The sequence below is a fragment of the Bubalus bubalis genome, chromosome 9 (genome assembly GCF_019923935.1).
Source record: "Bubalus bubalis isolate 160015118507 breed Murrah chromosome 9, NDDB_SH_1, whole genome shotgun sequence".
Classification (NCBI taxonomy): Eukaryota; Metazoa; Chordata; class Mammalia; order Artiodactyla; family Bovidae; genus Bubalus; species Bubalus bubalis.
Window position 1 is genome coordinate 98299710 of NC_059165.1, and position 13832 is coordinate 98313541.

General features: G+C 54.6%; 2 protein-coding genes across 3 annotated transcripts; one reads left to right on the plus strand and one right to left on the minus strand.

Moving 5' to 3' along the window:
• Nucleotides 1-680: 680 nt before the first annotated feature.
• Nucleotides 681-3800, minus strand: TRIR (telomerase RNA component interacting RNase). Of its 2 annotated transcripts, XM_025293622.2 has the most exons (3): nucleotides 3355-3788; nucleotides 1384-1461; nucleotides 681-1099 (listed from the first exon to the last, which is right to left on the minus strand). In XM_025293622.2, the coding sequence occupies exons 1-3, from the start codon at nucleotides 3709-3711 to the stop codon at nucleotides 992-994; spliced, it is 543 nt and encodes a 180-aa protein (XP_025149407.1). In that variant the 5' UTR covers nucleotides 3712-3788; the 3' UTR covers nucleotides 681-991. The 2 variants fall into 2 exon arrangements, with proteins under 2 accessions (XP_025149407.1, XP_025149408.1); XM_025293623.2 differs by lacking the exon at nucleotides 681-1099 and having other exon boundaries at nucleotides 1385-1461; nucleotides 3378-3800.
• Nucleotides 3801-5609: 1809 nt separating this feature from the next.
• On the plus strand, nucleotides 5610-13767 carry GET3 (guided entry of tail-anchored proteins factor 3, ATPase). Its single transcript, XM_006041583.4, has 7 exons — nucleotides 5610-5817; nucleotides 6676-6823; nucleotides 10515-10663; nucleotides 10751-10901; nucleotides 12625-12732; nucleotides 12827-13024; nucleotides 13427-13767. Exons 1-7 carry the CDS (start codon nucleotides 5657-5659, stop codon nucleotides 13556-13558), a joined length of 1047 nt encoding a protein of 348 aa, XP_006041645.1. The 5' UTR covers nucleotides 5610-5656; the 3' UTR covers nucleotides 13559-13767.
• The last annotated feature ends 65 nt before the right edge of the window (nucleotides 13768-13832 follow it).

Below are 13832 nucleotides of genomic sequence, written 5' to 3' on the forward strand. Positions count from 1 at the left end.
GATATAAAACATACCATGCCGCTCCTTACCACAGCCCCACAAAGGTTTCTTCTTACGAATAAAGTCCCAAATTCTCAGCCTAGCACATGAGACTCTACATATAACACATCCGGGCTTCTCACTCAGACAGTTCCACTCACAGTGGCCTCAAAGCTCCTGATGAAGGCCAGGCACCCTCCCTGTCTGTATACTGGCTGTTCACTAGCCCACAGACAGGCTTCCTCACCTCCCTCAGGACTCTGATCAGATGTCTCCCTACAGCCTCTCTCCTGTACTTCTTTGCAGTCATCTCCCCAAATGGGTTCCCCTTTTTATCTGTGTCTGTTTCCTTCCACAAAGGCAGGAAGCACACGTGGTCTGTTTTGTTCACTGCAGTGGCCACAGGGCCTAGAAAAACCCAGGCACCCAGTAGGTGCTCCTTGTCTTTGGATCTGAACTGACAGCTTTGGCCCAGCCCAGATGGGACTGTGCAGACACTGAACAAGAGCAACAGCAGGGCGTGGGGTGTGTGTCTCAGGCGTGAATCCTGAGGAGAGTTCAACCCCAGGAGGGGTTGCACCCCAGTTATCCCCGACACCCCCACATCACTGGGGCAGACCCAGCCTTTGGTGGGTGTGCAACCAGCCAAGAGGGAAGGGCTTAAGTTGGAGAGAGCAAAGAAGGCAAACCAAGCACACAACTCCAGCACTAAGTCATGTTCTTTACTTCCCAGAAGTGATGGCTAAAGGGTGGGAGTGGGGGTGAGAAAAGGAAGACAGAAAGAGCCAGGGGGAGGGAGGAGAGGGGACAGTAAAACACTGTTCTATGAAGTCTCAGGAGGCAAGTGCTCAAGGTAAAAAAGAGTCCTGGAGAATCATCCGCAGCTGCGGGAAGCATCTCGGTTTCCTTCTGTGTATAAGTCCTTGGGGGGAAAGGCTGCCGCGCTGCCACTGCATTAAATAGTTATGTACATCGCAGAGAGTCCCAGGCCGTGGGCAGGCAGGGAGGGGGGTCATTTCACCAGGGGCCGCGTTTTATCATCATCACCGCACTGGTGGGCTTTGTACTTTTTCACCTCTGCCATGTACTTGGCCCATGCATCACCTTTACTTGTTAATACCTGTGGGGGAGAGGAGGGATACACAGGGGGTTGGGAAGGGGATGCCAGGAACCAAGGTCAGGACTGTCCTGAGACAGCTGACCCATCCACAGCATATTGGGTCTGAGATAAAGATAAGCAGAGGCAAGTTATCTAGGAGCTGGGTTGAAAGCCCTCCTCCCCCACCCAGTACATCCATCCAAGGGCCAGATACTGAAGAGGGAGGGATGGGGCACCTCGGCCAGGCGCTGAGGCTAGAAGGAAAAGGCAACAGAGGCAGTCCCTGCCACAACCGGTCTGCTCACCTCATCCTCCGTCTTCTGCTTCTTGGCTACTATTCCCGTCTTGAGGGCTAGTTTGTTCCCGCCTCTGCGCTTGCCCACCTGGGTGAAGGGACAGAAGACTGCAACGGTTACAGGAGCCGGGGCCCGCCCTTGGCGGCGCTGAGGCCCACTACACCTTCCTAGCCCGGCCCGGTGGCCCGTCCCGACGCCGCGCCCAGCTCCGCCAGCCGGCCGACCTGCGCAGCAATCAGAGAGGAGCACACGCGACTCAGCGCCTGCCCTGGGCCCATGATGCCCAGGCAGTCCTGGGCCCCCCAGCTGTCTTCCCAGGGAGAGAGAAGAATCCCCACAGGAGGGGGATGAGCTCTGTCCTCACTATCCCCTATTACGGACCACACAGGCAGCAACAGCTCCCTTTATTGAGCACTTACTGTATACTAAGCCCTGTGCCAAGTGGCTTTGGATGTATCATCTCCTTCCACTTTCACAGTCACCTTAAGATGAAGGTGACAACCATCCCCATTGGACAGATGAGGAAACACCTTTGAAAAGGAGAAGCCTGTCCTCTGGATCATGCTGACAGCAGACAGTGGAGCTGGATTCAGGGTCAGGTGTGTTGAGTCCAGCGAGCAGCAGTCTTAGCCACCGCCTGATGCTGTTCCCTGACACCTAACCTGGCCTGGCCTCTTTGAGGGTGCTCCCACAAATGGCCCCTCGATGACCAAATGGAAAAGGCAGTGACAACTACTGCTACTCTCATTCACAGGGGGGCACTCGGCTGCCACCCAGTTCTCACACCAGCCCAGGCCCTGTCACTTCCCATTCTTCAAATCCAAGATTTAGCCTGAACTTTCCTCCCGGTCCTCTATTTTCTTCCACAAACTGAGGGCTTCTTGTGTACCAAGGGCCGTGACAGGCTTTACGGACATCCTGTCCCTAGCCCTCAACCAGGTGTAAAGTGACCTGAGCTGCTGAGACTATTCTCACACTCATTTTTGACAGATGAAGAAACCTGATGCACCCCCACCCAAGTCCATTACTCTTAAGTCAACACTTTTTTTCTCCACACCACAGGAACTTGCTCTCAACACCAGAGACAAAGCCAGCTCAGGGTTGACAATCAATACAGGTGCCCTTTTTTTAGCCTAGAGTTTCTCAATCTTAGGCACTAATGACATTTTGAACTGGATCATGTTTGCTGGGGAGGAGGAGGAGGAGAGAGTTGTTCTGTTTCAGGATGTTGAGCAGCAGCCCTGCCCTCTGCTCATGAATGTCCGTTCTGATGACCACAGATGTCCCCAGACTTCGTCAAGTGTGGAGATGGGGTAGGGGGAAATCGTCCCCAGTTGAGAACCACTGGTTTAGTCCTTCCTGTAAGGCTTGCCCAGTGGTAATCACATAAGAAGATGCCCACTTTTGCAAGCAGGGAAAATGAGGTTAGGCCATCTCAGACGCTCCAGGAGAGCAGTGATGCCTGTCATGTTCAGCACAGCATATCCATCACCTAGCACAGTGCCCAGCACAAGGTAAGGTGCTCAATAAATGGACACCGGACGAATGAGAATCATGGAACTCAAGCAAATCTCCTAGGTCACACAGTAAGCAGTCTGAGTCTTTCATTCACACAGCTCAGACTCCAGACTTGAATATGACACCCATTCCCATAGTAGAAGATGGTCCCCAAATCCAAAGTTCGGGTGAGTACCACTCAAACAGGAATTCTAGTACCCTGGTCTCCCGATCCTCGGAACGCTGTTTCCAATGGAATCCCGCCCCCAGCTCCCAGTTCCTGCGGGCAGACTCCTGGGGTCCCCATCTCCGCCCCCAGACCTCTCTTGTCGGGAATCCAGGTTCTGAATCCTCAGCGGGTGACCCGGACGGCCCCCTGATCGGGATCAGAGGGTGGACCTGGATCCCGATCCCCTTTCTCGGTCCCGATTCCCCAGGCCAAGGAAGACCCTGGCGCCCGCCCCCACCCCCGCGGCTCCTTACGAAGCTGAGCGTGGGGCCCGGACCGCCCTTCCTCTTCGGATCCCCGGGACCCGCGGCGGCAGCGGTGGCTGGCTGATCGGGTCGCTGCGGGCCCGGGGGCGGCTCCTCCTGCCGCTGCCGCTGCTCCTCCTCCATCTTCCGCTTGAACAGCTCCAGGAAGCTGCCGTCGTTGGCGAACAAGTTCACGCCGCCCGACACCGGGCTCGAACCCGCGCCCGACACTTCATCATCCCCGCTCTCGGGCGACGTCCCGGGCCCCGACTCAGCCCATCGGCTTCCGCCGCCGCCGCCGCCGCCACCCGCGGGGCCCGGCGCCTCCCGACCGGGAGGCTCCGCCCGTCTCCCTCGGGCAGCCATTTTGTCACCAGGTGCCGCGCAAAGGACTCCGGGAAGGCCGCTCCCGGCCCCGCGCTTGGCGCCCGACAAGCCTGGTCCCGGGCAATGCATGCCGGGAAGACCCGTCTTGGCGCTTAGGTGACCGCAGTGGGGGCGGGGCATGAGGGGCGGGGCAAATGAGGAATAAGGCCTGACGCGGCGCGCCCTCAAGCAGCTGCCCCGGCCAATCCCCGGCCCGCCCCGCTGGGTCCCGCGGAACATTATAACCCTGCTAGGCTCCTGCAGGCGTTCTGTAGAGATGGTCTCTTCCGGAATGAGACTATTGTTTGGTTCTGGGTATTGTAGTTGGCTCTCTGAGTGAGGTTCCCGCTTGGGACTCGGTGGTGTACTAGCTTTTCGGGGCTAGAATCTCTTTCTGACACCCGGGATAATCTCAATGAGGGGAGACACGTTGCCTGGCTGTGAGCTCAGCTAATACCTCGGAACCTGGGTCCCTAACTAAAACTAGCTAGAGAGCATATCTAGCCTGGTCCCCGAGAACAGAAATGGGGGAGTCTCTGGATTAGGTACCTATTTCTGGGATGGAGTTTTCATTTGGAAACAGAGACACAGCTCACTCCAAGGAGTTGAGACGTTCATATCTGCAAATTAGAGTATTACTTTATGTGCTGCTGCTGCTAAGTCGCTTCAGCCGTGTCCGATTCTGTGTGACCCCATAGACGGAAGCCCACCAGGCTCCCCCATCCCTGGGATTCTCCAAGCAAGAACACTGGAGTGGGTTGCCATTTCCTTCTCCAATGCATGAAAGTGAAAAGTGAAAGTGAAGTTCTTTATGTGCTAGAGTACTGAAATGAAGCCGCGGATATTTCTAGGTTGGAGTCTCCAACTAAGGTATGCTAAGTCACTTCAGTCGTGTCCGACTCTGTGCGACCCCATAGACGGCAGCCCACCAGGCTCCCCCGTCCCTGGGATTCTCCAGGCAAGAACACTGGAGTGGGTTGCCATTTCCCTCTCCAATGCATGAAAGTGAAAAGTGAAAGTGAAGTCGCTCAGTCGTGTCCGACTCTTAGCGACCCCATGGACTGCAGCCTACCAGGCTCCTCCATCCATGGGATTTTCCAGGCAAGAGTACTGGAGTGGGTCTGCAAAAGGGCCTGGGACCAAGCATATATTCCTGCCCAGGGCAGAGTTTTAAACAGAATTGGCTGAACTGAAGTTTCCCCTCGAACCTGGGGTAAAGTGGAAGCAGGTTTTGGGGAATCGGGTGCCTTCTACGACAAGGATGCAAGCCCGCATAGGAGCTCAGGGATCACTAGACAAGGGTCTGCGGACCTCGCCCACAACTGGAGTAATTCTCTCTCTAACCCACTCGCAGCGCCGAAACTGTCTCCAGCCAAACTAATCGGTTCGTCTGTGATTGGTTTGCGTCCGGAGCCCTATGGCTCCCAGCCAATTGAATGACAGAAGAGACGGACCTGAGGGGTGCTAGGACCCAGTTCGGAGAATAGGGGCGGGAAATGATCGACAAGAAGTTGAGCCTATGGAGTCAGGTCAGGGGGGACCTCGGAACTAACTTCTTGAAAAGGGCATGGAATGGGTGTTTGGTCGGTTGCTAAGGGGAGGTTGGCGCTACCGGGACGTGAGAGTGTTTGGTGAAAGTAAGAAAAGATGTAGCCAATGAAAGGAGTGCTGCTAGACTTAGAGGCCAATCAGTAAAGGGGGTATCCTGGGATGTACCAATGCATTAATTAGACAGGGGGAGTCTTTGAAGAAAATGTAGACAAGAGGCTGACGTGGTGAAGCTTGGAAGGGAAGACATTGGACATATAGCTTCTATTAGCTCCTAGAAGTTAAGCTATGAGAAAATCAGTTCACCCTTCTAGCCTTGATGGGGATATGATAGGAAAGTTCCCCTGCAGGTGCTTTGCATGGTGCGCTCCGCTTGATCACGTGAGCCGGTTCCAAGATGGCGGCAGGGGTGGCCGGGTGGGGGGTTGAGGCAGAGGAGTTCGAGGATGCCCCTGATGTGGAGCCGCTGGAGCCCACGCTTAGCAACATCATCGAGCAGCGCAGCCTTAAGTGGATCTTCGTTGGGGGCAAAGGTGGAGTTGGCAAGACAACCTGCAGGTAAAGGGGCTGCGGTGGGGGCCGGGAAAACGGGTGGGATGTACCACAGGCTCAAGGGGAGGCGAAAGACCGGGTCTTCCAGCACCCCAGCACCAGCCGGGCAAGAGGGCTGGGGCGGGGTCTTCTGGATTGTACTCTCCAGAAGTTATCTGGAGCAAATGGAGGATATCTCCTGAAAGCCGGCCGGGCACCCTCTGAGTTGGACCATCCCTGTTGGGGCTCAAGGGCTGAACCACGTTGAATCCAGCGCACGGGGTCCGGGAGAGCATTTAGATGTCCCCATCAGGTAGACTGTACCAGAGTGTGCCCAGAGAAGGGGAGGGGCACCTGAGGGAACTATCCTAATCTGGTGAACCTTGTCATTCTCTGCCCACGTGGGGGTGGAAGGCGGGAGGGAGGGCACATGATCAGGCGATCCCAGTCAGCTGGGAGGAGAGGGAGGGATCCCCCGGGCAGATTACCCTGGACAAATGGGCCTAACCACCGAGTTTAGCAAGAGGTGCAAAGGACCCCTTAGCTTAGCGTTGAGGGAGCGGACACAGGGTCAGGCTGGCTGGACAGCCGGATCGTGATGCCACTCTTTGCCAGCGAAGAAGCAGGCATCACACCAGACTGACACACTCAGCCGAATCTTACCAGTCTAGCCAGGTGAAAGGTTCAGTAGGTGAGATCTGAGAGGGTCCCACTGCAGAGATTGAGGCCTGATCCCACAGTCCTCCATACTCTTCTCTCAAGGCCCTTACTGATCCAGGTCCCCTGCTCCTGCGACCCTTCATCTCCCCTTGCAGACCTAGGGAGCAGAGCCTGACTCTTCACCGCCCCCCCCCCCCCCCACCTTTTGACCTTTCTTTTGCCCAGCTGCAGCCTAGCAGTCCAGCTGTCCAAGGGGCGGGAGAGTGTTCTGATCATCTCCACCGACCCAGCCCACAACATCTCCGATGCATTTGACCAGAAGTTCTCCAAGGTGCCTACCAAGGTCAAAGGCTATGACAACCTCTTTGCCATGGTGAGTGCAATAGGGCTCAGGCCTACGCCACGCCCCATCCCCCAACTCTGTCAAAGGCACCTTCAGGCCTTTCCTGTGAACACCCATCATTAGCTACCATGTCCTGCCGGTTCTCCAGCCTCTTGTCTCTCCACTTTCCCCTCTTCAGCATACCCACAGGGGACTGGGTGAGAGACGTTTGTGGATCAGAAAGGAAACCAGAGTAGCTGGAGATTAGTGAACAAGGAGAGGGGAGGGAGACATCAATAAGAGTCACATGGTATAGGACCTAGCAGGCCACTGGGAGCACTTCAGCTTTGTTTCCAAGTTTATATATATTTTTATATTTATTTTTATTACGTATTTGGTTGCTCTGGACCTTAGTGCCAGGTCTAAGTTGCAGCACACAGAATCTTTAGTTGCAGCATGTGGGATCTAGTTTCCCAACCAGGTGTTGAACCCAGGTCCCCTGCATTGGGAGGGTGGAGTCTTAGGCACTGGACCACTAGGGAAGTCCCTGATTCCAAGTTTAATGGGAAGCTGTTTGTTTTAAGCAGAATAATGTCATGGGCCTCATCGTTTTTCGAAAAGTTCCCTGTAACTTTCATGAAGAGATTGGACTCTAAAGTCAGGAATGAAAGCAAAGAGAACTGGGACAGTGACCAGACTAGAAATGGTGGCAGCCAAAACTTGGTGGGGAGGGAGGTGAGAAGTGGCATAATTTGGGATTTTTTTTCATTTGTTTGGCTGCAGTGGGTCTTCATTGTCATACACAGGGGCTTCTGTTGCAGTATGTGGGTTTAGTTGCCCCATGGCATTGGGATCTTAGTTCCCTGACCAGGTATTGTGTCTGCATCCCCTGCATTGGAAGGCGGATTCTTAACCACTGGACCACCAGGGAAATCCCTGGGATGTATTTTGGAATTAAAGCAGTTTGACTGCTTGGTTATAATGCATGAGGAAAAGAAATGAATTCAGTACATGTCTTAGTTGACTCCCTGGGCAACTGAGAAGGAGAAGACTGGGAGAGGAGCAGGTGTAGAAGGCAAAAATGGGGAATTTTATTTGGCTTAGTGAGACCAAGGTGCCCACTGGTCATCCAGATGGAGACATCAGGACAGTGGCTTAGTTATATGAGCCTAGAGGAAGAGGTTGGCATTGAGAGTCATTGTCCCAAGGGTGATATTTATTTAAAGCTGCACGAATAGAGGAAAGAGTGAGAGAATAGAGAGACCTAGAAAGAACTCTGGGGGCATATCAGCATTTAGGGTCCAGCAGAGGAAGAGGAAGAATCAGTGAAAGAGGCCAAGGAGGAGCCCCAGGTGAGGTGGGAGGGAAGCAAGATAGTACGGGCTCCTAAACTTGAGGAGGACAAAGGGACTTGGGCAGAAAGATTGTTGGCTCTGGCAGGCACATCCGTTTTAAGCAGATCACCCTGGGAATGGGCACAAAAGCCTGCCTGGAGTGGGTGAACCAAAGTGGAAACAGTGATCACCATGAGGGGAGCAGAGAAGTGAGGGTGGCCATCCCTGGAGGGAAATGGGAATGAGCGTTAAGGAAGGCTTTTCTGAGAAAGGAGATGCTAAAAGCACATGTGTTTGCTGATGCAAATGCTTCAGAGAATTCTCTGGCAGTCCAGTGGTTAGAACTCTGGGCTCTCTCTGTACTGAAGACCAGGTTCAACCCCTGGTTCAGGAACTAAGGTCCCAGAAGCTGTTCGGTGTGGCCCCCCCCCCAAAAAAAAAATGCTTCAACTGGGAGGGACAAGTGATACTACAGGAGGGAATAAGGATGCCAGCCGAGGAGGGGCCTCAAGTGGGCGTCTGCTCGCTCCAGTGCACAGACCCAAGACTTGGGCTCTGCCAGGACCAGGGGCTTGGAAGGAAGGACTGGGGCATTTTCTAGGGTGAAATGAGGGTGTTGGTGGCCAGTGGCTTCACTTTCTCACTGAGGCACAAGCCCCAGCAGAGACTGCGGGCCACTTGGGAAAGAAAGTGTTTGAGGAAGGAGAAGATGTGGCATTAATACTCCCACCGGTGCATTGTCTGGCTTGTCAAATGCCCATTGGAGATTTGCGATCAGCAGTGGGGAGCAAGGTGAAGCTATTTGTCAGGCGTGTTCCTCGGATGTTTACCTTGGTGCAGCCATGCCAGTGAGCTGCAAATAATGAGAATGGGGCTTTTGCCAACTGCAGAGGGAAAAGAGAGTGTGTGTATGCAGAGGCATCCTTTGGAGACTGGGCTGGATAAGGGTGCTTGCCAAGAGGAACACCGACAGTGAACAAGGGGGCAGAGGGGTGGGGATGAGGTGGCCCAGAGAGATCTAGAATAACAGGAGTTGAGAGAGCTGGGGTCAAAGAGTGGGCCAGTAGCTAGGAATAACCCATCAAGGGTGTGACTGTGGGGGGTGATGTGTGGACAAGCTCCCCACAGGGAAGTGATCTCTGAGGCCAGGGAGTTGAGGGATTCACCACAGAAACCATGAACTCAAAAAGAAGTACGGGCTTCCCTGGTGGCTCAGTGGTAAAGAATCCACCTACAATGCTGGAGACACGGGTTTGATCCCCCCGATGCAGGAAGATCCCACGTGCCGAAGAGCAACTAAGCCCATGTGCTGCAACCGTTGAACCTGTGCTCTAGAGCCTGGGTGCTGCAACTACTGAAGCCCGAGAGCCCTAGAGCTTGTGCTCCACAAAGAGAAGCCACCACGATGAGAAGCCTGCACACCACAATTAGAGAAAAGCCCTTGCAGCAAAGAAGAACTCAGCATTGCCAAAAATAAATAAAATAATTATTAAAAATAAAAGAAAAAGAGGTAATGCAGGCAGAGGATAGAGAGGCATTGAGTGCAGGACAGGCCAGGGACCCCAGGCTGGTTATCCTTTCATGGATCCTACTCCAAGTTGAGGAGCTACTCTGTGCCACACACTTCCCAGGTATTGGGGACACCACAGTGAACAAGACTATCCAAACCCCTCCCCTCATGGGGCCGGCACTCTGCGTGGAGACGGTGATAAACGTGACGAGTGGACACCATGTGCGTGTGTGCTTAGTTGCTAAGTTGTGTCCGACTCCTTTATGGCCTCACAGACTGTAGCACTCCAGGCTCCTCTCTCCATGGGGTTTCCCAGGCAAGAATACTGGAGTGGGTTTCCGTTTCCTTCTCCAGGGGATCTTCAAGAGGCCAGATGTTAAGGAGAAAGGAAAAGAGGGCCTCGGGGGCTAGGGCTGCACTGTTAGGTCGGGCATTTAAGGAAGACTCATGTTACAGGACTGATCTGGAAGAGGTCCTGGGCTGGGTGGGGGAACAGCCAGTGAAAAGTCCCTGCAGGGACTTCCCGAGCAGTCCAGTGGTTAAGACCCCGTGCTTCCACTGAAGGCGGCACGAGTTCGATCCCTATTCAGGGAACTCAGATCCCACACATTGCATGATGTGGCCAGATGAAAAGGCCTTGCAGTGGGCTCTGGGTTCCATCTGGGCACTGAGGACAGTTGATGATCTTCCATCTGCTTGATTGACAATCTGCGGTCGCTGAATACCTAAAGCGCCTAAGGGAGGGGTCATGGCACCTCGGGGGTCTCCTCAGCTGTGACCTATGGTGGGCTGTGCTCAGGCGCCCCCCAGGCTCCCTCAGGCTCCCCCCAGGCTCCCTCAGGCTCAGTGCCAAGGCCTCAGCCACAGCAGCCTGAATCTTGACCCCCTCGGCCCAAAGGAGATTGACCCCAGCCTGGGTGTGGCGGAGCTGCCAGACGAGTTCTTTGAAGAGGACAACATGCTGAGCATGGGCAAAAAGATGATGCAAGAAGCTATGAGCGCATTCCCAGGCATCGACGAGGCCATGAGCTACGCAGAGGTGATGAGGTCAGGCGCGGCCAGGGGTACTGGGTGCTGCCTGGGGCTGGGGGCAGAAGAAAGGGCAGAGCGGCCCTGACCCTCTTCTCCCTGCAGGCTGGTGAAGGGCATGAACTTCTCCGTGGTGGTGTTCGACACGGCGCCCACAGGCCACACGCTGAGGCTGCTCAACTTCCCCACCATCGTCGAGCGGGGACTTGGCCGCCTCATGCAGATCAAGAACCAGATCAGCCCCTTCATCTCACAGGCAGGCAGGGCCCCCGGGCAGCCAGGAATCCCCTGAGTCAGAGCAGGGCTCCCAGTCACACCGTAACAAAGGCCTTTACCACGTGCCCTCTCACTCAGCGCTTCCCGGTGGGTGGGTTGGGTCTTCACTGTGGAGGAACTGTCCGCCCCCCTCCACAGCCCTCGGTGTCCCTGCCTCCACCTCTTAAGTGCCCAAGGCAGAGCTTGAAACCACATACAGTAAGTCCAGTACATATGAACGAGTCCCATTCTGAGATCAAGTTTGTAAGTCCAGTTTGTCCGTAAGTTCAACACAGAAACCAGGTACCCAAAGAACACAGTTGTCTTTGTAGTTCTGTACTGTACTGTTGTTGTTTAATTGCTCAGTCGCTTCTGACTTTGTTGTGACCCAATGAACTGTAGCCCACCAGGCTCCTCTGTCCATGGGATTTCCCAGGCAAGAATTCTGGAGTTGGTTGTCATTTCCTTCACCAGGGAATCTTCCCAACCCAGGGATCAAACCTGAGTCTCCTGCATCAGCAGGCGGGTTCTTTACTGCTGAGCCCCCAGGGAAGCCCATACCATACTGTAATGGGTTTATAATACTTCTTGCACAAATAATACATAAAAAACACAAAAAATAAAACATTTTTAAGTTCACAGGGCAGTACCTTAGAAAGTACAGTAGTACAGTACAACAGTTGGCATACAGATCAGGCAAGAAGAGTTACTGACTGGAGGAGGGAGCGGAGGTCGGAGGTGGTAGAGCTGGAGGATCGTCAGCAATAGGAGACAGAGGGCAAGCTGCAGTTTCAGTCGCGCCTGACATTAATAGCACAAGCTCTGGTTTCTGGCTGAAACCAGATGTATGTTTGTATCTTCAAAAGTTCACAACTTGGAAGGTTCCTATGTAGGGGACTTACTGTATCCAGAGCCAGGTGACCTAGGTCCAAATGCACTGCGCTGTGTGATAGTGCTCTGTGACCTCAAGTCACTTCCCCTCTCTAGGCCGTGTCTGTCAAATGGAGAGCGTGCGAATCCCCCCACCATGGGTTATTGTTAGCACAGCATGACAACCCTAATGACCCCACGCTTCTGCACACCACTCCCACCTCCCTGGTTATGGGTGGTCCCCTAGTGGGGACTTGAATCTCAGGTAGTAACTTTTTTTTCTATTGGTGGTTGCTCTGGGTCTCTGTTTCTGCGAGGGCTTTTCCCTAGTTACAGCAAGCGGAGATTACTCTCTAGTTGCAGGGCCTGGGCTTCTCACTGCAGTGGCTTCTCTTGTTTCAGAGCACAGTCTCTAGGTGCAGGGGCTTCCATAGCTGGGGCATACAGGCTTAGTTGCTCCTCAGCATGTGGGATCTTCCGGGATCAGGGATCAAACTCATGTCTCCCGCTTTGGCAGGTACTGAGCCCCCCTCAGGTAGTAAAATTTGTGGAGCATTTCCTGTGTGCCAGGCACCCTTCTGAGTGTGTGACAGTGTGTTGTATAGGACAGCAGCTCTACACATGGGGAAACCGAGGCACTAACCTGGCCGTGGTCCCACAAAATGGCAGAGCTGGGGCTGGACCCGTATGATCTGCTCAAGGGCCCACATCTTAAACCACTGGGAGGTGTTGGGATTCGTTTCCTCCCATCTCCCCTCACCCGCCCTGCCCTCCCCAACCAAGTGTCTAGTGAGCTGGACCCAGGGAGTGTAATGGGCACCAGGTAAACCCTGAGCCCTCTCCCATCCCCATAGATGTGCAACATGCTGGGCCTCGGTGACATGAACGCAGACCAGCTGGCCTCCAAGCTAGAGGAGACGCTGCCTGTCATCCGCTCGGTCAGCGAGCAGTTCAAGGACCCTGTGAGTTCAGGTCCAGGTGGGTGGTGAGAGGCTCCGGGAACCACGGGGACAGGGCTGAGACCTGCCCCTCCCTGTCCTCTCTTGCCTCCCGCAGGAGCAAACAACCTTCATCTGTGTGTGCATCGCGGAGTTCCTGTCCCTGTATGAAACCGAACGGCTGATCCAGGAGCTGGCCAAGTGCAAGATTGACACGCACAACATCATCGTCAACCAGCTCGTCTTCCCTGATCCCGAGAAGCCCTGCAAGATGTGTGAGGCCCGCCACAAGATCCAAGCCAAGTACCTGGATCAGGTGTGCACGCCCACCCTCCTGCCCAGTCTCACACTTTGACCCCAGAAGCTGCGGTCTGGCCCAGCCCAGCCGGCCCAGCTGACCTTTTACTGTGTTCTCTGATCTTTTGCTCCATCTCACTCTCTGTTCATCTGCCTAATCCCCTGCCCTTCACCTCCTGCTTCAGACCTGATTCTGGCCTTTGTAGACTAGCTGGCCTAGGTATCTCTGATCCTGGGGAGTGGGAGGTCCAGGCCCGTGATCTCTGACCTCACTGGCGCCACTCCCACCCATGACCCTGTGAAGTCCTTGCTCATACTCTCTCCCTGACCCTGAGACCCCCCCCAGCCTGACCCTTTACACCGATCACATCCTGTCCCTGCCCCGGGGCCCCCTGACTGCTGCCTTCTGCCCCCGCCACAGATGGAGGACCTATATGAAGATTTCCACATTGTGAAGCTGCCGCTGCTGCCCCATGAGGTTCGGGGAGCGGACAAGGTCAATACCTTCTCCGCTCTCCTCCTGGAGCCCTACAAGCCCCCCAGCGCGCAGTAGCACCTCCACCAGCCCCAGCTGCCATTTCACACCCACCCGCCACCCACCGGGGCAGAGTTTGCACAAAGTTCCCCCCCTAATACAGGGGAACCCCTTGGGGGATGGGAGGCGGGGAGGGGGTCTTTTCCCCCTGGTGGGGCTGGGGGAGCTATAGCTGCCCCACCACCTCTCCCCACTTCTCCTCCCTCAATAAAATGATCTTAAACTTCTGTGGATATTGATATGAGGTGGGAGTTGGGGCTTAGTACCTTCATGTACAGTTGCACAGGTTGTA